Raw genomic sequence first — 25,629 nt, 5'->3', positions numbered from 1 at the left:
GCTGCTTGCCTCTGCCTCCCAAGTGCTGGGGTTAAAGGTGTGCACCACCATTGTCGGGCACTGCCTGAGTTTCTTAATAAGACACCTTCCCCTCAAAAAAGGAAGGTGGTTCCTATGAACAAAGATATATTATTTTTCAAAATAAAAACATAAAAAGTGTCAGTTTATTGTGCTATGCTTATAACAAGACGCCTACCAACCAGCGCGGTTGGAATTTGAAATCCCTTACCTCTTCCTACATAGCCGAGAATGTAAAATCAGACCTGTTGAGCTGCAACAAGTAATTTGGAGTGACATGTGGCAGCACACATTGTAACCCCAGCATCTGTGAGGTCATACTGGCCACAGAGCAGGGTTGAGGTCTCAACAAACCAAAACAAGAAAATAATTTTATTTTCTGTGCTTGAGTGTATCATCTAGGATCTGTCACCCCCAGGAACTCTCTGGGTATTGAATAGTTTAGTAATGGCTTAGTGGATAGGGACACTTCCTGCCAATCCTGATGATCTGAGTTTCATCCTTAAGAGCCACATGGTGGAAGGAAAGAATTGACTAATACATGTGCTGTGGCACATGCCCATAAATAAATTAGTAAATAAATCTATGTATATTAAAATGAAGGACTGTTGGCTACACTGCATGTGGTACTTTGTTACTATCCAGACTGACATCACCTTGTAGTGTACTCAATAAACTTTACGTTCTCGAACAAAAAGTTTGTTGGCAACCCCTTGTGGTATTCAAAGTAAATTTTTTTTTTTTTGGTTTTTCGAGACTGGGTTTCTCTGTGTAGCTTTGCGCCTTTCCTGGATCTCGCGCTGTAGACCAGGCTGGCCTCGAACTCACAGAGATCCGCTTGGCTCTGCCTCCCGAGTGCTGGGATTAAAGGCGTGCGCCACCACCGCCCGGCCAAAGTAAATTTTAAATGGCAAACTGCTCAAGTTAGTTAACTTTAATTTAGCAGGCAGCTATATCTTAAACATTCAATTTCAATTTAATATGGTTTGTTTTTCCAGTTTTCCACTATAACCGCTTAGCCTCAGTTCTTGATAGAATTTTTCTTTCTGTTTCCATCCAATTTATGACCAGCCACTTTAAGTCTCTGTCTTTTCTCCTGTGGTGACTAGTTTAAGTCATTACAGATCTCATAGTGGATAAACACTGAACAATTAATAATGAAATAGAAAGCCTTGAGCTTTGGTACAAGTTGGAGCCCAGCTCGAGTTCTGGTTCTACTACCTGTGTATGCTTAGACACATTTCCCAACTTCTTCAGCCTACTTTTCCTTTTCTGTAAACTAGAGGTAACATCTACTTTGGAGGCATGTTTTGGAGCTTAAGTAAGAAAATAATAGTAAAATTCCTACTGCTTAAAAAGAGCTATTTTGCCAGGCTGTGGTGGTGCATGACTTTAATCCTAGCACTCAGGAGGCAGAGTTTGAGGCCATCCTGGATAGGTACCAAAACAACACGAGAAACCCTGTCTCAAAAAAAACAACCCCCCCCCCCAAAAAAAAAAGCCACTTCAGTTTCCTCTCTGATGATTCAACAGTTAAGTGAACTTATTCTCACAGAGGACCCAGGTTCAATTCCCAGCACCCACATGCCAGCTTACAGCCAGCTTTAACTCCATTCCAGGGGATTCAAAGCCCTGTTCTGGCCTTCACAGACACCAGGCATGCAAAGTAGTGCACAGACATACATCCAAGCAAAACACCCATACACATGAAATCAAAGATCTTGAAACAAAACAGTTCCGTTTTTCCTCCAGTTGAGGACTGCCAGCTTTTAGAATAAATATCACTGTGGAGCCTAGTTAAATCTCCAGGCCTTGTCCCAAGAGATTCTGATATACTGGGACAAGTAGAAGATCAGAACTGTGGGTTTTAAATACCTCCTCTGGTAATTTTGGGGTTTTTTGTTTTTGTTTTGTTTTTGAGGCAGGGTCTCTCTGTATAGCTTAGGCTGGCCTCTGCTTAACATCCCAAGTGCTGGGTTTACATATGTATACCTCCATGCCTGGCTCCTCACATAATTCTTAGTTTTTGTTTTTGTTTTGTTTGTTTTTGAGACAGATGTATTCCTGGATGGCCTTAATTCACTATGTAGACCAGGCTGACCTTGCAATTGTGACTACCTGTCTCTAACCCCGAGATAAAAGGCTTTGTTCTCCTCTCTGGCCCCCTAGTTGATTTTTATTCAAGTGACAGAAACAGCCTTGGAAATACACTCCCTCAGTTCCTGGGTCCCATGTCACCTTTTGTTAATAAATAGCTTATACTGGGCTGGTGAGGAGGCTCAGCCGTAAAGGCGCTTGTGGTCAAGCCCAGCAACCTGAGTTTGATTTCTGGGACCTACATAGAAGAATGAGAAGACTGAGTCCACAGATTGTCTTCTGACCTCCACATGCATACTGTGGCGCAGAAGTGTCTGCTCCCACCCCCAGTAAAAAAAAAAAATGTGTAAAACAAAATAGCTTATACAAAACCAAAAATAAACACTGAAGAACACAAAATAAGAAAACAAAACCAAAACCATTTATTTACTTTTTTTTTTTGAGACAGGGCCTTACTATGTAGCTCTGTCCTGAAACTCGCTCTGTAGACCAGGCTGGACTCAAACTCACAGAGATTCATCTGCCTGCCTCTGCCTCCTGAGTGGGCCACCACTGCTGGGCTCATTTGTTTACTTCTTGTATTTTCACTTCCTTGTCTGTATGTTTCTCCAGATTTAAAATAGATAATTGTACTTGGTGAGCCCTTCTGGTTGTAAAATTTTGTTCTTGCAACCTTAAATTTTTGGTATGGTGATTATTTTTTTTCAAGACAGGGTTTTGATGCCACTTTTAAAATATTTTTATTTTATGTACATTGGTGTTTTCCCTACATGTATGTCTGTGTGAGGGAGTCCAATCCTGTGAAACAGGAGTTACAGACATTTGTAAACTGCCGTGTGGGTGCTGAGAATCGAACCTGGGTCCTCTGGAAGAGCAGGTAGTGCTCTTAACTGCTGAGCCCATCTCTCCAGCCCCCTGATACCACTTCTTAGGAGATATTCAATAAAGGCACTTAGATATTTTTATTCTTTGGGAATTTGGATTATTTTTTTCTCTGGAGACTCTGGTAGAACTAACATAAGCCAAAAAAAAAAAAAAAATTTTTTTTTGCCGAGACAGGGTTTCTCTGTGTAGCCCTGGCTGTCCTGGAATTTGCTCTATAGTCCAGGCTGGCCTCAAACTCAGAGATCCTCCTTGCCTCTGCCTCCCAAGTGCTGGGATTAAAGGCATGCACCACCACTGCCAGGACAATAATTTTATGTTGAAGAAAACAGGGTATTTTATAAAACCTCCAGAATACAGTTAGGCCTCAGGAATTCGAGAGTACAGCACAGTGGAGAAATCAAGTCAGTTTCTCTCCTCCCCCTCCCCACCAAGTTGCTTCTGTTTTGTGCCTTTTTTTCCTCCTGCCTTCCAATGTGAGTGTAAAAAATGGCTTCGGTCAACAGTTCCTGAGTTTACACAAATTTTATTATAGAAAAGACTGATATGGAGGATGGAATGTCTTAATCCAAATCTATATCCCTGGGAAAGCAACCATGATTAGCATATTGGGTAAAGTTCTGACTTTTGATTGTGGTAAGAGGCAGTGTTGTGGTGTAGGGTGGTTCTGTGAGCACTGCTAGAATTCTCCATGGGTGGAGGTGGAGGAGAGTGGGTTCATCATGCTTGTGAAAGCATCTCACAAGTGTTGCATGTTGCAAGTGGAAAGCAAAAAAAAAAAAAAAGAAAAAAAGACAAAACCCTTACCCAACTCCATACATTAAAAAAAAAAAAAGTTTTTATTTTGTGGAGAACCCTTACAATAAGTTCTTAGAAAAAGTGATCTTGTGTCATATTTCCCTCTTCCCCCGACAGAGTTCTTTTGGGTAGCCTTGGCTGTCCTAAAACTCACTCTGTAGACCAGGCTGGCCTTGAGCTCACAGAGGTCTGCCTGCCTCTGCTTCCTGAGTACTGGGCCACATTACCTGCAGTCTTTATTTTTAAGATTAAAAAAAAAGTATTAATCGCCTGCATGTATGTGACCATGCTCATGTAGTACCCTTGGAGGCCAGAAGAGGACGTCAGATCCCCTGGAATTAGAGTTATAGATAGTTGTGAACCATTATGTGTGTTCTGGGAACTGAACTTGTGTCCTCTGCAAGAATAACAAGTGTAGCTGATCAGTGGTGGCGCATACCTTTAATCCCAGCACTCGGGAGGCAGAGACAGGCGGATCTCTGATTTCAAGACCAGCCTGGTGTACAGAGGGAATTCCAGGACAGGCACCAAAACTACACAAAGAAACCCTGTCTCGAAAAAAACCAAAAATAAATAAATAAATAAATAGAATAAATAAAATAAAATAACAAGTACTTTTAACCATGGAACCATTTCTCTAGCCCCTCTGGAATCTTGAATAGTCATTTTTACTGGACATTGTTTAATTGGCAGTGAATTTTTAGGTCAGTTTATAAAGCACTTTTTACTGTTTCTTTGATGATGCTGAGGTTTGAACCCAGGGCTTCATATAAGCTAGGAAAGCACTCTACCACTGAGCTGCACACATTTATAGTGTGTGTGTGTGTGTGTGTGTGTTAGAGACGGAGTTTTACTGTGTAGCCCTTGCTGGCCTTGAAATGAAAGAAATCTTCATGCCCAACATTATCTTTGTTTTATATCTTTGAATCTAATAATTTTTCAAATTAATAACATTATGTGTGGCCATAAGGGACATTGGCAGGATCACAGGCTTTTGAACCAATCTTGCATTTTAGTTTTCTCTGTCACTTAGTGACAGTATGGTTACCTGCTCTCTGTGAAATGAACATAATCCTTATCATGAATGAATTGAGAATCAAATGGCATGCAGTAGATAAAGCTCTCAGACTAAGTGTTGTCCCTGCTACTGAGCTAAAGCCCCAGATCATGCTTTTCCAGTTTTGTTTTGTTTTTTTTTCTGTAAAAGGGATGGGTGGCTAATGAACGATGGATTGCTGTTTTGCTATTAAAATGTAGTCTCTAGGGCTGGAGAGATGGCTCAGTGGTTAAGAGCATGTGCTATTCTTGCACATGACCTGGGTTTGGTTCCCAGTACTCAAATGGTGGTTCATAGCTGTCTTAGGTTTCTATTGCTGTGATAAAACACTGACCAAAAGCAACTTGAGCAGGAAAGGGTTTGTTTCAGTTTACAGTTCTACGTCACAGTCTATAACTGAGGGAAGTCAGGACAGGAACTCAAACAGGGCAGGAACCTGGAGGCAGGAGCTGATACAGAGGCCATTGAGGGGTACTGCTTCCTGGCTTGCTCTCCATAGTTTTCAGTCTACTTCTTTATAGAACTCAGGACTACTTGCCCAGGGATGGCATCATCCACAATGGGCTGGGTCCTCCCACATAGTCAGTAATTAAAAAAATACCTTGCAGACTTGCCAACAGGTACATTTTATGGAGGCATTTTCTCAGTTGAGAGTCCCTTTTTCCAAGTGACTCCAGCATGTATCAAGTTGATATAAAACTAGCCAGGACAAGCTGGTGGTGGTACACACCTTTAGTCCCAACACTCAGGAGGCAGAGGCAGGCAGATATATGTGAGTTCCAGGACAGCCAGAACTGTTACACAGAGAAACCCTGTATCAGAAAACAAAAACAAAACAACAACAAAACCCCCACAAAACAAAAAAACAAAAGAAAAAACCCAAATAACAAAACAACAACTTAACCAGGACAACAGCCACTGTAATTCTAGTTCCGGGCAATCTGAAGCCCTCTTCTGACCACTGTGGGTACCAGGCAAGCACATCATACACACACATACATGCAGGCAAAACACGCATACACATGGAATAGATAAATCTTAAAAAAATGTTTGTTTGTTTTGTTTTTCGAGACAGAGTTTCTGTGTGTGGCCCTGGCTGTCATGGAACTTGCTCTGTAGACCAGGTTGGCCTCAAATTTAGAGATCCACCTGCCTCTGAGTGCTGGAATTAGAGGTGTGTGCCACCAAAGCCTGGCTTAAAAAAATTTTTTTTTAAAGCATGTTAATCTACGATCTTTATATACAGCTTGCCTTTGTGTATGTCAGTGTTGTTTTGAAAGAGAAGACAGAAGTATTTAGATCTGGAAATCAGAAGTAGAATGCAAAAGGAAATAAATATTTTTGCATTGAGAGTTTGTTAGTTTTCATGTAGTCATTAATGATTTTAGTAAAATGTGTTTTCTATTTTTCTGTAGTGTCACACTGGAAAAGAAGTAAAACTGAACAAAAAACTATGAGTGGAGTTCCTTCTTAAAAGAAGAGGTAATTATTGAAATTATGGATCGGAGCAAGCGGAACTCAATTGCAGGATTTCCCCCACGTGTGGAGCGTCTGGAAGAATTTGAAGGAGGTGGTGGAGGGGATGGGAACACTATCCAAGTGGGAAGAGTTTCATCATCTTCATATCGTGCAATTATTAGTGCCTTTTCCAGACTGACAAGTTTGGATGACTTCACCCGTGAAAAAATAGGATCTGGGTTCTTCTCTGAAGTGTTCAAGGTGAGTGATGATGTCTCAGCTTATTTCATAGGGTTTCCTGACAGTCAGAATCACTGCAGAGTTAATAGTTGTTTATGGTGTTTTGTTTGGTTGTTACCGCTCTTTTAAGATGGGTCTCGCCATATAACCCAGGCTGGCCTTGAACTCACAGAGATCCGCCTGCCCCCACTTCTGAGTGTTGAGATTACAGGTGTGTACCACTACACTTTCACTGTTTCTCCTACCTCAACCTTCTGAGTGCTGGGATTACGTAAACTGTGAACTACCAGATACGATTTAAACTATTTTGAGAGACCTCATTCATATAACTTCTACTTGTTTTGTTTTTTTATTGTTAAAATATTGGCAATGGAATCCAGGGCCTTGTACATGCTAAGCAAATATTCTGCTATTGAACTACCTATACTCCCCCCTCCCAATGGGGTGTATGTGTATATAAGTGTGCAAGCATGAGTGTTCTGACTAGCCTCAAACTTACTGTATAGACAGGGCTAGCTTTGAACTTACATTGATTCAAATCTATTTCCTAAGTGCTATGGTTACTGGAGTGCACTACTGTATCTGATCATCTCCTATTTTAATATACACTATTTTTGTCTTTCATTGAGCATCTAATTTTAATATAATTTAATTTTATGTGTATGGCTATTTTGCATGCATGTGTCTGTGCACCAAGTGCATGCCTGGTGTTCAGGGAAGCCAGAAGAGGATATTAGATCCCCTGGGACTGGAATTACAGACAATTGTGAGCTACCATGTGGGTGCAGGGAATCAAATCTGAGTCCTCTGGAAGAACAGCAAGTGCCCTTAACTGGTGAGCCATCTCTCCAGCCGCAAACTTTTTTTTTTTTTTTTAATTACATTCATATGCACTTTGGTTTAAACATGTTGTACCTTCCAAAATGCATGATACAGTTTAATCAAATCCAATGTAAAGTGTTACTTCATCTGTGGTGTTTAGAGGTGTGGCTTTGGAGGTGATCAAGGTTAGATATGTCATCGATGTAGGGTCCCCTACTGTTAGTCCTATAAGAGAAAGACCAGAGAGTGTACCTCTGGTCCTGTGATACCTTGCTTTTAGGACTCTGCTAGAAAGAAAGCCGCTTGAGCCTGAACCAACCATGAGCCCAAATAAACCTTTCTTCTTCCTTCTCCTCCTCCTCCTCCTCCTCTTCCTCCTTCTTCCTCTTCCTCTCCCTGCCTTCCCTCCCCGTATGTGGGTAATACATAGACCAGAGGTTGAATATAGTCCTCAATAGCTCTCCATTTTAGACCAGAGGTTGAATATAGTCCTCAATAACTCTCCATTTTATTTTTTGTTTGTTTTTAAGACAGGGTCTCGCTGAGTAGTTTTGGGTAGTCTGGAACTCATAGAGACTTGCTCTGCCTTTACCTCCCAGTTGTTTTTTATTTTATTTTATTTTATTTATTTATTTATTTTTTGTGGTATTAAATGCATGTACCACTGTGCTGGGCTCCACTTTTTTTTTTTCAAGGAAGGAAAGAAAGGGTTTATTTGGCTTACACTTCCATAATGCTGTCTCTAAAGGAAGTCAGGACAGGAACTCAAATGGCAGGATCCTGGAGGCAGGAGCTGATGCAGAAGGGGTGTTGCTTACTGGCTTGCTTCCCCCTATCTTGCTCAACCTGCTTTCTTACAGAACCCAGGACCAGCATGGGCTCCACTTTATATTTTATTTATTTGTTACTGTATCTGTCTATCTGCCTATCTATCTGCCTATCTATCTGCCTGCCTATCTATCTATCTATCTATCTATCTATCTATCTATCTATCTATCTATCTATCTCTGAGAGGTTTCTTAGTGTAACCTCGGCTGTCCTGGAATTTGCTCTGTAGATTAGGCTGACTGGATTAGCGATTTGCCTGCCTTTGTCTCCCTGAGAGCTTGGACTAATGACGTGCACCACCACACCCATCTCTTTATATTTTGGTTTCTTGAGTCAAGGCCTCTCTATATAGCCCTGGCTATCCTGAAACTGGCTATGTAGACCAGGCTGTCCTTGAACTCACAGAGATCTCCCTGCCTCTGCCTCCTTGGTGTTGGAAGTAGAGGCCTTTTCCCGTGGGCATCAAGCTCAGGTCTTCACGCGTGTGGCAAGCACTTTGCTAACTGAGCCCCCTCCATTGTGCCCTCTTTTCTTTTTAAATCTTGTAGTCTTTATTATTTTACATTAAATAGTATTACATCCACTTTTCTAGATGGCTACTCGGTTGTACCACTAACACTTGTGTATGTATTTGTTACAATATTGGAAATTGGACTAGGACCTCTCATGCTAGGCAAGTGCCTTGCCACTGAACTCACTTTGTAGCCTAAGGAGACCTTGAACTTTGAATCCTCTTAATCTCAGTCTCCAAGTAGCTGGGATTAGAGGTCTGTATCACCAAGCTTGGTCCAAAATTTATTATATATTTGATAATTTCCCCATTGATTAAAATTAAAAGATCTCTGGGCGGTGGTGGCGCACACCTTTAATCCCAGCACTCGGGAGGCAGAGGCAGGCGGATCTCTGTGAGTTCAAGGCCAGCCTGGTCTCCAAAGCGAGTTCCAGGAAAAGCACAAAGCTACACAGAGAAACCCTGTCTCGAAAAAACCAAAAAAAAAAAAAAAAAAATTTAAAGATCACCATCTTTCTGTGTTAAATTTTCCTATACAGTATGATTTGGTCTCCTTCTAGACTTCGTTTTGAGTCATTAGTCTATCTATTCATATACCAGTACACATTGTTATAATAATTTAATCATGCGGCTTTGACATTTGGTTAATTTAGCTCTCTTTTGTCCTTTTTTAGAATTTTCTTGGTATTTCTTTCCTTCCTTCTTTCCTTCCTTTCTTTTTTTTTTTTTAACTTTTATTTTTGGAGGAGTATTGGGCCTTTATCACAGGTCCTTGTACGTGCTAAACAAATGCTCTACCATTGAGCTATTTCCCCAGCTCCCTTATTTTTTATGTGAATTTTAGAACTAATTTCTAAAAACTGGCTCTTGCCATATTGAGATTGCATTTGTAGACTAATTTATGCACAGTTAATAGCTTTTAAAATATAATTTTTATTTTTACTTCTTTTATTTTGTCTGATAGAGTCTTATATAGCCTAGGCTATCCTCAAACTCCCCACGTACCTGAGGATGACATTGAACTTCTGATCTTACTGCTTCTTCCTTCCAAGTACTGAATTATAGGCATGTGCCACCAAGCCTGGCTTGCGTGTTTTGGTTTTTTTTTCTCTCTCTGTGTGGGGTGGTTGGGAACAGAGTCTCACTGCATAGACCAGGCTGACCTTGAATCTATAGAGACCTGCCTTCTGAGTACTGTGGTAAGAAGCATGTTGTACTATGCCCTGACATTCTATATATATATATATGTTTGTTTGTTTATTATGTGTATGCATGTTGTCCATGTGTGGATTTGTGCCTTGAAAGCCAGAAGATGGTGTTAAATCCCCTGTGAGCTTCCTAATGTGAGTGCTGTGAATCAGATTCTAGTCCTCTACAAAAGCACATGCTCTTAGCACGTACTCTTCCAGTCCCGGCCTGATTTTGTTTTAAATGTTGAATTTTTTTCATGTAGCTAGTTTACTGAATCTAAGTTTTGTAATAGATTTTTTGTTGTTTAGTTTTTCAAGACAGGGTTTCTTTGTGTAGCCTTAGCTGTCCAAGAACTTGATCTGTAGCCCAGGCTGGCCTCGAACTCACAAAGATCTACCTGCTTCTGCTTCCCAAGTGCTGGGATTAAAGACATACACCACCACTGTCTGACTAGATTTTTTTTTAAATGTATACAGGGTCTTTATTTGCATGTATGCCTGCAGAACAAAAGAGGGCATCAGATTGTGAGTCGCTCTGTGGTTGCTGGGAATTGAACTCAGGACCTCTGGAAGAGCAGCCAGTACTCTTAACCTCTGAACCATCTCTCCAACCCCATATAATAGATTTTAAAGTTGACTTGCTTTGGTTTTTCAGCTTGCTGATCATATGTGAATAATGATACATTTATTTTCTACTTCCATACTTTAATAATGTTTTTCTTAGCAAAGTGTATTGATTTAGACTTCCTGAACATTTTTAAAATAATGACTTTTGGCTGGGCGGTGGTGGCACATGCCTTTAATCCCAGCACTCGGGAGGCAGAGGCAGGCGGATCTCTGTGAGTTCGAGGCCAGCTTGGGCTACAGAGTGAGTTCCAGGAAAGGTACAAAGCTACACAGAGAAACCCTGTCGAGAAAAAACCAAAACCAAACCAAAACAAATGACTTTTGGCATCTTTGTCTTATTCCTGACTTTAATAGGAATACTTGTAATGTTTTCCAGTTAAACATGATATGATTCAGAGGCTGAGATAGATACCCTTCATTCTGTTAAAGATCCTTTTCTTTTTAGATTTATTTTATTTTATGTGTATGTTTTGCCTACATTATATGTATGCGCCCCATGTGTATACCTGGTGTCTGTGGAGGTCAGAGAGGACATCAGGTCCCTAGAAACTGGAGTTACCTCTGGTTGTGAACCACCATGTGGGTGCTACTAACCAAACTCTGGCCCACTGGAAGAGTAACATGTACTCTAAACTGCTGAGCCAATTCTTTGGTCCCTATCTTCAAAATCTTTTTTTTTTTCCCCCTTTTGATTTTTTGAGACAGGGTTTCTTTTTGTAGCCTTGGCTATCTTGGAACTCACTTTGTAGACCAGGCTGGCCTTAAACTCACAGAGATCCACTTGCTGAGATTAAAGTCATTGCCACCACCACCCAGCCCAAAATCTTAACAAGAAAGAAATCTCCTGGGCTATTGAGTTAGCTCAGTAGTAAAGGCCTTGCTAGCAAGCCTAACAGTCTTTGATCCCTGGGCCCCACATGACAGAAGGAGAGAACTGATTCCCACAAGTTGTCCTTTAATGTCCATACACATGCCATGGGAAGTCGGCACATGTGCATGTGTGTACACACACACACACAATAGATAAATAAATAAATGCAATAAAAAATTAAAATACCGGGCTGGAGAGATGGCTCAGAGGTTAAGAGCACTAGCTGCTCTTTCAGAGGTCCTGAGTTCAATTCCCAGCAACCACATGGTGGCTCACAACCATCTATAATGAGATCTGGTGCCCTCTTCTGGTATGCAGGCATACATGCAGGCAGAACACTATACATAACAAACAAACAAACAAATAAATAAATAAAATACCTTCAGAACACTATACATAATAAATAAATAAATAAATAAATAAAAAAATACCTTCCTCGAAAACAAAAAATCTGTTAGCTGGGCGGTGGTGGCACATGCCTTTAATCCCAGCACTTGGGAGGCAGAGGCAGGTGGATCTCTGTGAGTTTGTTTGTTTGTTTTTTGTTTGTGTTTTTTTTTGTTTTGTTTTTGAGACAGGGTTTCTCTGTAGCTTTGGAGCCTGTCCTGGAACTCGCTTTGTGTAGCATGAATCTTAAACAGTCTTGTTAATAAAAACAAACCTGGGGCAGGTATTGGGGTAAATGCTGGAAGATCAGAGAGACAGAACAAACCACAGCTAACCTCACCTGGCCAACTTCTCAGCTGGTCTTGATTCCTCAGACTGGAAGCTTCTGTGTCCTCATCCCAATGGCTCTCAGCTGAACTGCTGCTCGAAAGCCTGAAGCTTAACCAGCTAAAAGCTTCTAGTTTCTGGTCCTCACGCCTTATATACCTTTCTGCTTTCTACCACCACTCCCTGGGATTAAAGGCGTGTGTCACCATGCCTGGCCGTTTCCAATGTGGCCTTGAACTCACAGAGATTTCTACCTCTGGAGTGCTAGGATTAAAGGTGTGAGTGCCACCATTTTCTAGCCTTTGTATCTAGTGGCTGTTCTGTCTCTGACCCCAGAAAAGTTTATTAGGGTGTACAATATTTTGGGGAACATAATACCACCACAGCTTTGTAGACCAGGCTGGCCTTGAACTCGGATCTCTGTGAGTTTGAAGCCAGCCCAGTCTACAGAGTGAGTTCTAGGACAGCCAGAACTGTTTCACAGAGAAGCCCTGTCTCAAAAAACCAAAAAGAAAAAAAAAAAGAAAGAAAAGAAAAAGAAAAAGCACTATTTTAATCAAGAAGCACAGAGTAAGGACCCATAGGAGATCAAATCATGAAAACTCTCATCATTTATTTTTACCATACTTCTTAGTTTTCTATGTCCTGGTTTCTTGTATTTGTTTCTTTACTCTTGAAGAGGCAACCACTGGGGGAATGGAATCCTGTGAGGGTATGTCTCCAGTGAACCAAGGACTTCATACTTAGGCTCTAGCTCCTGATTTTTCTTAGTCAAGCTGACCTCAAGTCTTGCTGTGTAGCCATGGATGACTTTGAACTCTGGATCCTCTTGCCTCCACTTCCCCAGTGCTGGGATCACAGAATTGAGCCACCAAATCTATTTCTTTTTTTTTTATAAGCAATCATTTATGAGGCATTTCTTCATTATTTATGTATATTTGAAAGAATTGTATACGATTTCTGTTCTCTGCTAACAAGTTTATGAAAAGAAGGCCTAAAATATTTATGAAGCAAAACACAGCTGGGTTGTACATGGAATATAATGAACTTTAAATCTATATGCAGCTGTGCTGTAAGATGGTTTTAACTCATGTTTTTATTATCAAAACAATTTAACTCATCTCATGAGGAAACAGGCCAGTGAAAACCCATGCCTGTTATTTTTAGCCTGTCTCTTAGGTTTTTTCTATCCCCTAATTTCTCGTTTTCTGTGCCTGAGTATTGAAGAGGTAACACTTGAGGGGATGCCAGCAATAGATGGGCTACAGAGGACCCATCAGTTCTTAATAAAGACTAAGATTGCTCCTGAAACATCTGTTCAGGTAGCTGCTGCTCTCCTGTAATCCATCTGTGTGAGCAGAGAGCATGGGTTTTACAGTATGATTGGTCAAGAAGGCAGACAGTGAAAAAGGAGTGTGGTGGATACCCAAAGACCACAGTGGTGATGTTAATTTATTTTTGATGGTTGCTTTGTGCTACAGTGGCTAAGCTGAGCAGTTGCTAGAGACCACAAGGCCTCAGAGCCCTATTGTGTTATAATTACTGTCTGACCCCAAACAGAAAGTTTGCCAACCCATGATCTAATATCTATAGTGTATGACTGAGTGGAAGTTAGTTTTTAGTTTTGATTATAAAGTACCCATGATTATAGAACCTTAAAGGTCAGGGTAAATGGAACATCAGTGACAATGAAAAGAAATATTTGACTTCAGATACAAGTTACACAGGCCATTTAATGACCTTCAGCTGCCCTAGAGAAGAAAAAGAGAAAAAAAAAGGGGGGGTTGGGATGGTGGCCAGCTCTGCTGTCACATGCCTTAAACCCTGTCCCGGCACTCAGGAGGTAGAGGCAGGTAGATCTTGAAGAGTGTAGACTTAGGTATATTCTTCTAAAATAATTCAGTTTTGGAATTTAAGATCCTGCAGATATCCTTAACAAGAGGCCTTCCTTAGTTCTGTTCCCTGCATACGTTAGACTGCCCTTTGTGTAGCTCTAAAGTCTGCTCTGCAGAAGTTCTGAGTAGCTCAGACTGCAGACTCACACATTTCATCAGTGTCTAGCACAGCTGTTACCTAGAGAGAATGCATTAGGTATTTGTTGTGTGAGAGAAGAAATTTATGCATGCTGTGTGTGTGTGTGTGTGTGTGTGTGTGTGTGTGTGTGTGTGTTTGCATAATAGAAAGAGAATCCAGGGATTCACTGTCTGTATTTGAATCTCAACTGCCACTATAAATGTTCTAACATGGGTCAAATCACTTGACTCTGTTTCCATTTCTTTATCTGCAAAAATGGAGATTGAAATAGTACTTATTTTGGGGCTGGGAAGATGGCTCAGCCAGTAAAGGTGCTTGGTATTAAGCCTTATAGCCTGAGTTTCATCTCTGGGATTTCCATGATAAAAGGAGAAAATCAACTCCTGCAAATTGTCCTTTAATATGCACACATGAACTGTGGCATGTACATGTGCTGCCCCTCCAATAAATACATAATTGTAATTTTAAAAAATTAATAAGCAAATGTGGCATGCACATATACTCCCTCTCCAGTAAATACATAAATATAATTTTAAAAATTAAAAAGCAAAAGAAATAATACCTGTCTTATGGAGTTGAAGATATGCTAAGGTAGTATATGTAAAGGACTTAGAATAATGTCTATATATAACAGCCTATTTAAGAGCTACTTGTTAATTCTTTCATATACCTAAGAGCTATTCAGCTCTTTTTTTATTATTATTTAACTTTATTTTATGTGCATTGGTGTGAAGTATCAGATACCCTGGAACTGGAGGTACAGACAATTAATTGTAAACTGTCATGTGGATGCTGGGAATTGGACCCAGGTCCTCTGGAAGAACAGCCAGTGCTTTTAACTGCTGAGACATCTCTCCAGCTCCAAGCTGTTCAGTTCTTTATGCTAGATACTACATTAACTTTTATACATTATCTTGTTTAATATCTACAACAATCTTGTAAGTAGTTACACTTCCATTTTTTAAAAAAATTTATTTTATTTTTATTTATGTGTGTGTGTAAATATAAACCACATGTGTGGATACCCTAAGGAGGCCAGAAGAGTATGTCAGGTCCCCTGGAACTGGAGTTACAGGCAGTTAGTTGTAAGCTACCTGACATGGATGCTGGGATTCAAACTTGTTTAACCTCCAGCCCCTACACTTTCATTTTATAATGAAGAAACTGAGGTTCAAAGATGTTTACTATCTTTCCAGGTACACAATAACATGTACATGCTGAAGCTAGTATTTGAATTCCTGGGAGTGGGAAGATACTCAGTGGGTAAAATACTTGGTGTGCAAGCATCAAGACCTGAGTTTGGATCCTCAGTATCACATGAAAAAGCTGGGCATGGTGACCACACCTGTTTCTCCAGCCCTTTAGGGATAGAAACAGGAGGATCCTGGGGGCTTATTGGTTAGCCCATCTGCCCCCAAAGGCAAGCTTCAGGTTCAGTGGGAGTCTCTGTCTTAAGAAATAAGATAGAGCCTGGTGGTGCTAGCACAAGACTTTAATCCCAAGCACTCGGGAGGCAGAGGCAGGCAGATTTCTATGAGTTTGAGGCCAACCTGGTCTACAAAGTAAGTTGCAGGTCAGCCAGGGCTACACAGAGAAACTGTGTCTTTTTTTTTTTTTTTTTTTTTGGTTTTTCGAGACAGGGTTTCTCTGTGTAGCTTTGCGCCTTTCCTGGGACTCACTTGGTAGCCCAGGCTGGCCTCGAACTCACAGAGATCCGCCTGACTCTGCCTCCCGAGTGCTGGGATTAAAGGCGTGCGCCACCACCGCCCGGCGAGAAACTGTGTCTTAAAAGCAAACAAATAAACTACCCAACTCCCCCTGACCCCCCCCCCCAAAAGAAAAGAAATAAGATGGAAGGGCTGAAGAGATGTTTCAGTGGTTATGAGCACTTACTGCTCTTGCAGAAGACCTGGGTTTGGTTCCCAGCACCCACATGGCGGCTCACAAACATCTGTAACTCCAGTTCCAGAGGATCCAACATCATCTTCCGGCCTCCACAGGCACTAGACATGGCTCACAAACATCTGTAACTCCAGTTCCAGAGGATCCAACATCATCTTCTGGCCTCCACAGGCACTAGACATGCACACAGTGCACGTACATACATGTAAGCCAAACATTCACACACATAAAATAAAATAAATCTTAATAAGTAGAGAAACAGTTGAGGAAAGTCTGACCTCCATGTGCATATGTCTGCATAACATGCACATGTGTGTGCACATAGACACACTTCCTATTTACCCAATTAAGTAATGGAAGATTTCATTTAATTTTTCCTCAGAAGAAAGAAATTGACTGCTTTATTAATTTTAATCTATTTTTGCTATTTTTAGAATATGAGGATTTACATATATGTATTTTTCCATTTTGTTATAGAGCTCATACTGATTCATTTTATGTTGCAAGACCAAGGCCTTTTCAACACTGCCCCCCCCCCTTTTTTTTTTTTAAGAAACAGAGTTTCTCTATAAAGCAGCTGTCTGTCCTGGAACTCACTTTGTAGACCAGAGTAGCCTCAAACTCAGAGATCCACCTGCCTCTGCCTCCCGAGTGCTGGGATCAAAGGCGTGCGTCACTACTAAGCCTTTTTTTTTTTGAGACAGAGTCTCATACGTAGTTCTGGCTGGCATGGAACTCTGTGAATTTGCAGAGATCCACCTTTGAGTTCTGTGATTAAAGGCATATACCACCATACCCCATTCTTGAATTTGGTTTGGTTTTTGGATTTTTTTTTAAGTAATTGATTTATTCTTATTTTATGTGCATTGGTGTTTTGCTTGTGTGTATGTCTGTGTGAGGGTCCCCTGGAACTGGAGTTACAGACAGTTGTGAGCTGCCATGTGGGTGCTGGGGATTGAACCCTGGTCCTCTGGAAGAGCAGTCAGTGCTCTTAACCACTAAGCCATCTCTACAGCCCCTGGTTTTTGGATTTTTGAGACAAGAGTCTCTGTATTATGTAGCTCTGGCTGTCCTGGAACTTGTTATGTAGACCAATCTGGCCTTGAACTTGCAGAGTTCTTGATTTTGAAGGTTACTTTAATTCTCTGAGTACTTAAGACCAGTTCAATTCTGAAATGTCTGGTTCTATAGAGAAAACAGACAAGGGCAGGCACACACACACACACACGCCCCTTGCTCCTGGAGATGAAGAAAGAGTTCTGATTTTCTCCTATTAGTATTTTACTCAACAGCAACACAAATGCCAACTTGTAAGGAGCAGTAAACTTACAAGCTAAAAGAACCCAGTGTTTGCCATCTGGTTGGTATTGAAATACTGATTTATTCATGTTTCTGGTTATGCATTTATTATTTAACACACCTTCAGCTTGTCATGCGAACTCTAGCATTCTCAACAATTGTGGTTTAAGGAAAGCAGAGAAACATTTTAGCAAACAAATATTGTCCTATGATGTTTATTTTTGTGATTGGGAAGGTGGTCTTAGTTGTACTTACAGGTGTGTGTAACCATGCTGGGCTTTGTGCATGCTACGGGTTCCTTCTACCACTGGAGAAACACCCTAAGGCAGAGGTTGAGTTTTTATATTCTCTGGTAGCTACTAGGTCTCAAAATGCTAGTACTGGGCTGAAGATGTAGGTCTGTAACATGCTTGCCTACCATGTATGAGGTTCCAACCCAAACACCCCATAAAGTGGGTATAGTGGTGTGTGCTTATAGTCCTAGCACTTGGGAGGGAGGTAAAGGCAGGAGGATCAGAAATTCACGGTCATTCTTTGCTGTATAATATGTTTGAAGCCAGTCTGGCCTCCATGTCCCAGTTCTACCCAAATCTGATAATAATTTTTTTTGGGGGGGTGTATGTTCATGTAGGGTTTCCCCACATTGTCTACGCTGGCCTGAAACTCGTTGCCTAAAGTGATCCTCCTGTTTCAGCCTCTCAAGTAATTGGCATTATAGGTGAGTGCCACCATACCCAGCATCAGTATTTTTTAATCTTCTAAATTGTAACTCACAAACTTTGAAAGAAAGTAAAGCTGCCTCTTTTCCTTTCCTTTCCTTTTTTCTTTTTCTTGTCTCCACTTCCCTCTCCCCCAACTCTTTTTTTTTTTTTTCTTTTCCCGAGACAAAGTCTCATCTATCCCAGGGTGGCCTAGTTTACATTCACATTGGCAGTGTATATATAGTGTATATAGCAGGGTTTTTTGTTGTTGTTGTTGTTGTTTTGAAGTTTTTTAAGACAGGGTTTCTAGTGTAGCCCTGGCTGTCCTGGAACTCATTCTGTAGATCAGGCTGGCCTCAAACTCAGAGATCTGCCTGCCCTTGCTTCCTGAGTGCTGGAATCAAAGGTGTGTGCCACAATACCTGGCTTATCAGCGTCATTCTTACTGCCCCTCCCCTTACTTTGTGAGTGTGTCTTTTGTATCACTCAGTACTATAGTTCCTTAATGTAGGGTCTGTAAACCTGGAGCTAGGCTAGCAACCAGCAAACCCGATTATCCTCCTGTTTCCATCTCTTCCAGCGCTGCCATCATAGGCAATGTGGCTGTGTCCACCATTTTACATTGGGTTGGGGATTTGAACTGAGGTCCTCATGCTTGCATAGTAAGGACTCTTAGCCACTCAGCCATCTCCCTTGTCCCTGTTACTTGTTTTCCTAATGACTGACATTCTGATTGGTGTGAGACAAAATTTGAGTATAATTTTGATTTATGCTCCTCTGATGGCTAATGATATTGAATACTTTTCGATATGTTTATTGGCCGTTTGCATTTCATCTGCGAACAATCTATTCATTATCCCTCTACTGATTGTGTTTTTTAATTTTTATTTATTTATTTTTGGTTTTTGACGCAGGGTCTCTCTGTGTAGCCCTGACTGTCCTGGAACTCGCTCTGTAGACCCGGCTGGCCTTAAATTCACAGAGATCCTCTTGCCTCTGCCTCCCAAGTGCCCAGCTGATTACTTTTGTTTTTTGTTTTGTTTTGTTTTGTTTCAAGACAGGGTTTCTCTGTAGTTTTGGTGCCTGTCCTGGATCTCGCTCTGTAGACCAGGCTGTCCTTGAACTCACAGAGATCTTCCTAGCTCTGCCTCCCGAGTGCTGGGATTAAAGGCGTGCATCAGTGCCACCAGGCTAAACTTTTTCTTTTAATCTTTTTTATTTCTTCTTTAGTTTTTTTAGTTCTTCGTGTATTCTGGATATTAACCATCTGTCAGATGTATATCTAGCAAATATTTTCTCCCATTCTGTAGTCTGTACCTTCACTCAGTTAACTGTTCCCTTTGCTGTAGAGAAGCTTTAAAATTTCATGTGGTCCCATCTGTCTATTCTTTTTTTTTTTTTTGGTTTTTCGAGACAGGGTTTCTCTTTGTAGCTTTGCGCCTTTCCTGGAACTCACTTGGTAGCCCAGGCTGGCCTCGAACTCACAGAGATCTGCTTGGCTCTGCCTCCTGAGTGCTGGGATTAAAGGCATGTGCCACCACCGCCTGGTCATCTGTCTATTCTTGAATGGAGTCCTAGTTAAAAAGTCTTGCCTACTAGGCATTTCAGACATACTACTCTTTGAACTTTTTTTCTGATGTGCATAACAGGATGGATATACCAGGACCCTTTGAGGAACAAAGTAAAGAGTGGTCAGAAACATCTCCAAATCCCAGAATATCCTTGAACAACACTAGTGGGTGGTGGTATTGTGTTCCCCAAAATATTGTGTACCTTAGTAAACTTATCTGGGGTCAGAGAACAGAAAAGCCACTAGATACTTAGACTAGAAAATGTTAGCACACACCTTTAATCCTAGCATTCCAGAGACAGAAATCCCTCTGGATCTCTGTGTGTTCAAGTCTGCATTGGAAACAGCCAGGCATGGTGACTCACGCCTTTAATCCCAGAAAGCAGCCTTTAATCCCGGGGAGTGGTGGTAGAAAGCAGAAAGGTTTGTAAGGCGTGAGGACCAGAAACTAGAAGCATTTGCCTGGTTAAGCATTTGGCTGGTTAAGCATTTGCCTGGTTAAGCTTTCAGGCTTTGGAGCAGCACAGTTCAGCTGAGAGCCATTCGGATATGAGGACACAGAGGTTTCCAGTCTGAGGAAACAAGACCAGTTGAGAAGTTGGTCAGGTGAGATAGCTGTGGCTTGTTCTGTCTCTCTGATCTACCAGCATTGACCCCAATAACTGGCCTCGGGTTTGATTTTATTAATAAGACTCTTTAACATTCATGCTACACTAGTGTGTGTCTTAGCTTGTCTGTCTCCTCATATCAAACCAAGCACCTCAGAATTGAACTGCCTTCAGCAGCCAGAGAAGTAAGGTAACCCTCAAAATCAAGGAAGAACAAGTGTAGAAAACCCTACTATTATTCTGCAATAAAAGCAGTGGTGTTTATCAGTTACGAGTGAAAGTGAAGGTGTTTTGAGTGTGAGAAACAGTTGAGGAAGAGCATTACGGTTGTTCAATCCATCATTGCTGTGACCAAACACCGGGCGGAAGCAACCTAAGAGAGGAAGGGCTTACTTCCTTTGTAGTTTCCAAACTTTAGGACTGCAGTCTATGCTGTACCGTGGTAAACACAGCCTCAAGAGAGTAGGTGGGGGTGGAGGGGGTAGCTTCTTCACCTGTGATCTACAGGAAAAGGCAGGAAGGGGCCAGGGACAAGGTGCCTCTGAGGAACAGCCCTCAGCTACCTAGTTCCTCCAGTTAGATTCACCTCCTAAGATTTCTAGAACTTTTTCAGAACAACAGCAGCAGCTTAGGAGCAAGCCCTCACACAGGGACCACTGAGGATAAACAGTTCATATCCAAACTAAGTATGGACAAGAGAATTCAAGCAACAGGATTGAACCTTTGGAAGTACCTCTATTTGGGAGAAGGTAGGGAGAAGAAGGAAAAATTTGCAAGAGAGGGCTGGGCAGATGGCTTGGTGGGTAAAGTGCTTGCCAGTAGAGTGGGAGGAGCTGAGTCTTCCCAGAAAACCAAGTGTTAGTGTGCAATCACGGTGCTCCTGTAATGAGATGGGGGAGGTGAGGAGAAAATCCCTACACGCTATTGGGCCAGCTAGCTTGATGTAAACAGTAGCCAACAAGAAGAGACCCTGTCTGAAATAAGGTCTGAGGTGACATGATGATTGACACCCACGGTTGTCCTCTGACCCTCACATGCATGCTATGGCATGTGTATGCACATACACAAACATACACACATAAACCTATGAAGACATACACAAACAAATATTTGTTTTTGTTTTGTGTATGTGTGTGTGTTTTTAGACAGGGTCTCACTATGTAGTCATGGCTGGCATGGAACTCACTATGTAGACCAGTTTGGCCTCAAACTCATAGAGATCCACCTACCTCTGCCTCCCATGTGCTAGGTTTAAATGTGTATGCTACCATACCTGGCCACACAAAGATTTAAAAACAAAAAGCAAAAAATAGGCCCTCTGCATAAACAAGACAGTTGTGTAGTTTGATCTGCTTAAGGGCCCCCTGGCAGTAGGATCAGGATCCATCCCTGGTGCATGAGCTGGTTTTCTGGAACCCATTATCTATAGTGGGACACCTTGCACAGCCTTGATGCAAGGAGAGGGGCCTGGACCTGCCTCTACTGAATGTACCAGGCTCTGCTGATTCCTCATGGGAGGCCTTACCTTGTTGGAGGAGGGAATGGGGGGGTCACTTGGGGCGGGAAGAATGGAGGGGCAGGAGGAGGGAAGAAAGGGGGATCTGTGTTTGGTATTTAAAATGAATAGAAAAAATTCCTAAAAAAAAAAATCAAGAAACAACAACAACAAAAATGAAGTAGCAAGATAGGCAAGTAGAAATCAGAAATAGGTTCATAAATATCAGGAAAGTTGCCAGATTTACCATAAATTTCAGGGAGCTTGAGGTTATTTTTAAATTTTTTTCTTTTTAAACATTTATTGAGTGTGTGTGTGTGTGTGTGTGTGTGTGTGTGTGTGTGCACATGCCATGACTCACATTTAGAGGTCAGAAGATAACTTTCAAGAGTGGGTTCTCCTGTCCACCATATGGGTTCCAGGGATCAAATTCAAGTGATCAGACTTGACAGAAGTGCTCTCTGCTGCCGAGCCATCTTACTGGCCTGTGATGGTTAACCTTTGTGATCGACTTGACAGGATTTAGAATCAGCTTGGAAATATAAACCTACAAGTGTCCATAAGGTATTTCCCGAGTAGTTTAGCTGAGGCGGGAAGGTTCGTTTTGAAATGTGGGCAGCACCATCCCATGGGCTGAATAAAAAGGGGAAAGTGAGCTCAGCCAGAACATCCATCCATCTCTACCTGCTGACTGCAGATGCCATGGGACTGGCTGCCTTCTTACACATGATGTTGCCACCATGATGGACTGTACTCTTGAACTATTAGACAAAAATAAATTCCTCCTCCCTAAAATTGGTTCTTGTTAGGTATTTGGTCTTAGCAACAAGGTGAGTAACTAATACAGGACTGAAGCTACATCACAGGGACTTTCAAAAGAGGGAATAAAGAGGGAAAGGAACATGCCTCCTCGTTTGTACCTTATCACTTTGATGGCTTATTCCTGTAATCCCAGCACTTGGGAGGTAGAAGCAGAAGGATCAGGGCTCAATGTCCTGTTCTGTGTAGCAAGTTTAAGGCCATCCTCGACTGCATTAGTCCATGTCTGAAAGAAAAGATGGTCATGGGAAGATGGCTTCGTTAGTAAAGTGCCTACTGTGCAGTACTGGGGGCCTGGGTTTGGATCCCCAGCATCAATGTAGAAAGCTGGGTGTAGTTGCACATGTCTCTAATTTTAGGAGTTGGAAGGTGGAAGTGGATGGATCCCTGGAATCTTTCTAGCTAGCCAGCCTAGTCATTGATGTGCTTCAGGCTCGGGGGGATCCTATCTTAAAATACAAGGTAGACTGGAGAAGACACCTGACATGTGTCCTGCCTCCACATATGGATGTATGTACTCATGAAAATGTACACATACATATACCACACAAACCCATCACACACAAGTGAGTTAATCATTGAAAAGCCAGAGAAGAAGATGGTAACAGTCCAATGCTTTTTAGGGTTCTGAACCTTAGAAATGGTCTTTTTCCACACTGGCTAGGTTGCTTTTTGTCAACTTGACACAAGCTAGAGTCATCTGGGAAGAAGGAACCTCAATTGAGAAAATGCTCCATCAGATTGGTTTTTAGGAAAGTCTGTGGGGCATTTTCTTGATTAATGACTGATGTGGGAAGGCCCAACCCACTGGGGATGCCACCCTGAGGCAGGTGTTCATGAGTTGTTTAAGAAAGCAGGCTGGCCGGGCGTGGTAGCACACACGTCTAATCCCAGCACTCGGGAGGCAGAGGCAGGCGGATCTCTGTGAGTTCGAGGCTAGTCTGGTTTACAGAGCGAGATCCAGGAAAGGCGCCAAAACTACACAGAGAAACCCTGTCTCGAAAAACAACAACCCAAAAAAAAAAACAAAAAAAAAAAAAAAAAAAGAAGGAAAGGAAAATAAACAGCCTTGGGATGTAGCTACCACTGCCTATCCTTTATGTTTAATATTGTGGCTGCTCTGTCTCTGACCCCAGGTAAGTTTATTAGCATGCACAATATTTGGGGGAACACAATACCACATCAGACGCCCTCTTCTCTCTGATGCTCTCTTCTGTCATGCAGGCACTACATGCAGGCAGAGCATTCATATATATAGATAAATAAATCTTTAAAAAAATGTTTTTTGAAACAAAGACATGGTTGCCATTTCCTGGACCAGGCAGTACAGAATCATTTGTAGTTAAGGTTACATAGTCCAATTCTTGAGAAATAGGTTTAATCATAAACAGGAATGAACCTAGTTTGTCTTTACTATATAAAAAAATATGGCTTAGCTGGGTAGTCCCAGCATTCAGGAGGCAGAGGCAGGCAGATCTCAGCCTGATTTACAAAGGGAGTTCCAGGACAGCCAGGCTACATGGAAAAACCTTGTCTCAAAAAACGACAGAAACAAACAAACAAACAAAAAAAGATGGCTTTTGACCTAAGATGGAGGCAGGCTGGTTCATCACTAACCTGTGCTACAGGAGAATCCATCTCAAAACAACAAACAGGACAAAATCCACTCCATGCTGGGAGCAAAACAATAGGGCAGAGATGCTAGTGGCTTTAAAATAAAATACAATAGAGGACTAGATTCATCTGTATACGATAAGAAAGAGAAGGGGTAAGTTGACAAAACAAGTTCCACTGATAAAGGAGAGTAAAGGCAGAACTTACTCTATCCAGCTTTATCTGAGTGTTTGTAAGTGTCATTTAATCCTGAATGTCTCATTAAGGCAGACATTATATTTTAAATAAGATAAGTAATGAAAATTTTTTGTCTGAATTTGTCAAATGTTACTGGACTGGACATTGTTATATATTAATGGAGTTTTTTGTCTGAATCTGTCAAATGTTAACGGACTAGACATCGTTAATGTAATCTTGACTGTGTATATTGTATATACTTATTGGATATAATCCTGAATGTCTCATTAAGGCAGACACATGATACTTGGTGGCATATGCCTATAATCCCAGCACTTGGGAGACAGAGCCAGGCGGATCTCTGTGAGTTTGAGGCCAGCCTGGTCTACAGAGCAAGATCTAGGACAGGCACCAAAACTACACAAAGAAACCCTGTCTTGAAAAACCAAAGAAAAAAAAAAAAAGAGAAAGATCATTTGAACCCAGAGGTTCAAGACCAGCTTGGGCTGGGTGTGTTGGCGCATGCCTTATACCAGGGAGGCAGAGGTAAGAGGATCTCTTTGAGTCTAGGCCACTCTGGTCTACATATTGAGTTCCAGGATAGCCAGGGTTATATAGTAAAGCCATCTGAAAAAGTGGGCCTTGGGTGGGTGAGATGGCATACCAGTTAAGAGCACTGATTGCTCTTGTAGAGACTGGGGTCAGTTCCCAGGACCCACCCACATGGTGGCTGGAAACCATTCCTAACTCCAGTTCCAGGATATCTGAGGCCCTCTTCTGAACTCTTCAGACAACCAGGTATGCATGTGGTACACATATATACATGCAGACAAAACACGCATACAAGAAAATAAATACATCTTTAAAAAATGTTTTTTGAGACAAACTGTCTATTATGTGGCCCTGGCCCTGCATATGTAGACTAGGCTGGCCGCAGATACCCACCTGCCTCTGCTTTCTGAATACTGGGATTAAAGGTGTGCACCACCTAGCCAAAATAAGTCTTAAAGAAAGAACAAGCAAGCAAGCGGCACTTCATCTTGAACCCTAGCACTTGGGAGGCAGAGGCAGCAGCAAATTCAAGGTCATGTTGGTCTACAGCTGTGTAGAAAAAAAGAAGAAAAAAAAAAGGAAGACAAATTTCTTATCCCTGACTGTTACTCACTTTATTATCAAATATTCTTTTTTGTTTGCTTGTTTGTTTTGTTTCTTTGAGACAGGGTTTCTCTGTGTAGCCCTGGCTGTTTTGGAACCTACTCTGTAGATCAGGCTGGCCTTTAGAGATCTGTCTCCCAAG

The 25,629-nt window shown here is 41.6% G+C and overlaps 1 protein-coding gene across 3 annotated transcripts in view; it reads left to right on the top strand.

Annotated features, from left to right (window-relative positions):
• Nucleotides 1–25,629, top strand: part of Tesk2 (testis associated actin remodelling kinase 2) — a 118,807-nt gene that overhangs the window by 28,352 nt on the left and 64,826 nt on the right. For 2 of the 3 annotated variants that reach the window (XM_052716286.1, XM_052716285.1), the window contains exon 2: nucleotides 6,268–6,571. In XM_052716286.1, the coding sequence (XP_052572246.1) occupies nucleotides 6,350–6,571 (222 nt within the window). In that variant the 5' untranslated portion in view covers nucleotides 6,268–6,349. Of the gene's footprint in view, nucleotides 1–6,267; nucleotides 6,572–25,629 lie in introns of those variants that run through there. The other variant, XM_052716287.1, reaches the window with a different exon arrangement.

The sequence above is a fragment of the Peromyscus californicus genome, unplaced genomic scaffold (genome assembly GCF_007827085.1).
Source record: "Peromyscus californicus insignis strain IS unplaced genomic scaffold, ASM782708v3 Scaffold_5__1_contigs__length_169319896, whole genome shotgun sequence".
In the NCBI taxonomy this organism is placed as follows: domain Eukaryota; kingdom Metazoa; phylum Chordata; class Mammalia; order Rodentia; family Cricetidae; genus Peromyscus; species Peromyscus californicus.
This window is presented reverse-complemented; position numbering and strand designations above follow the sequence as displayed.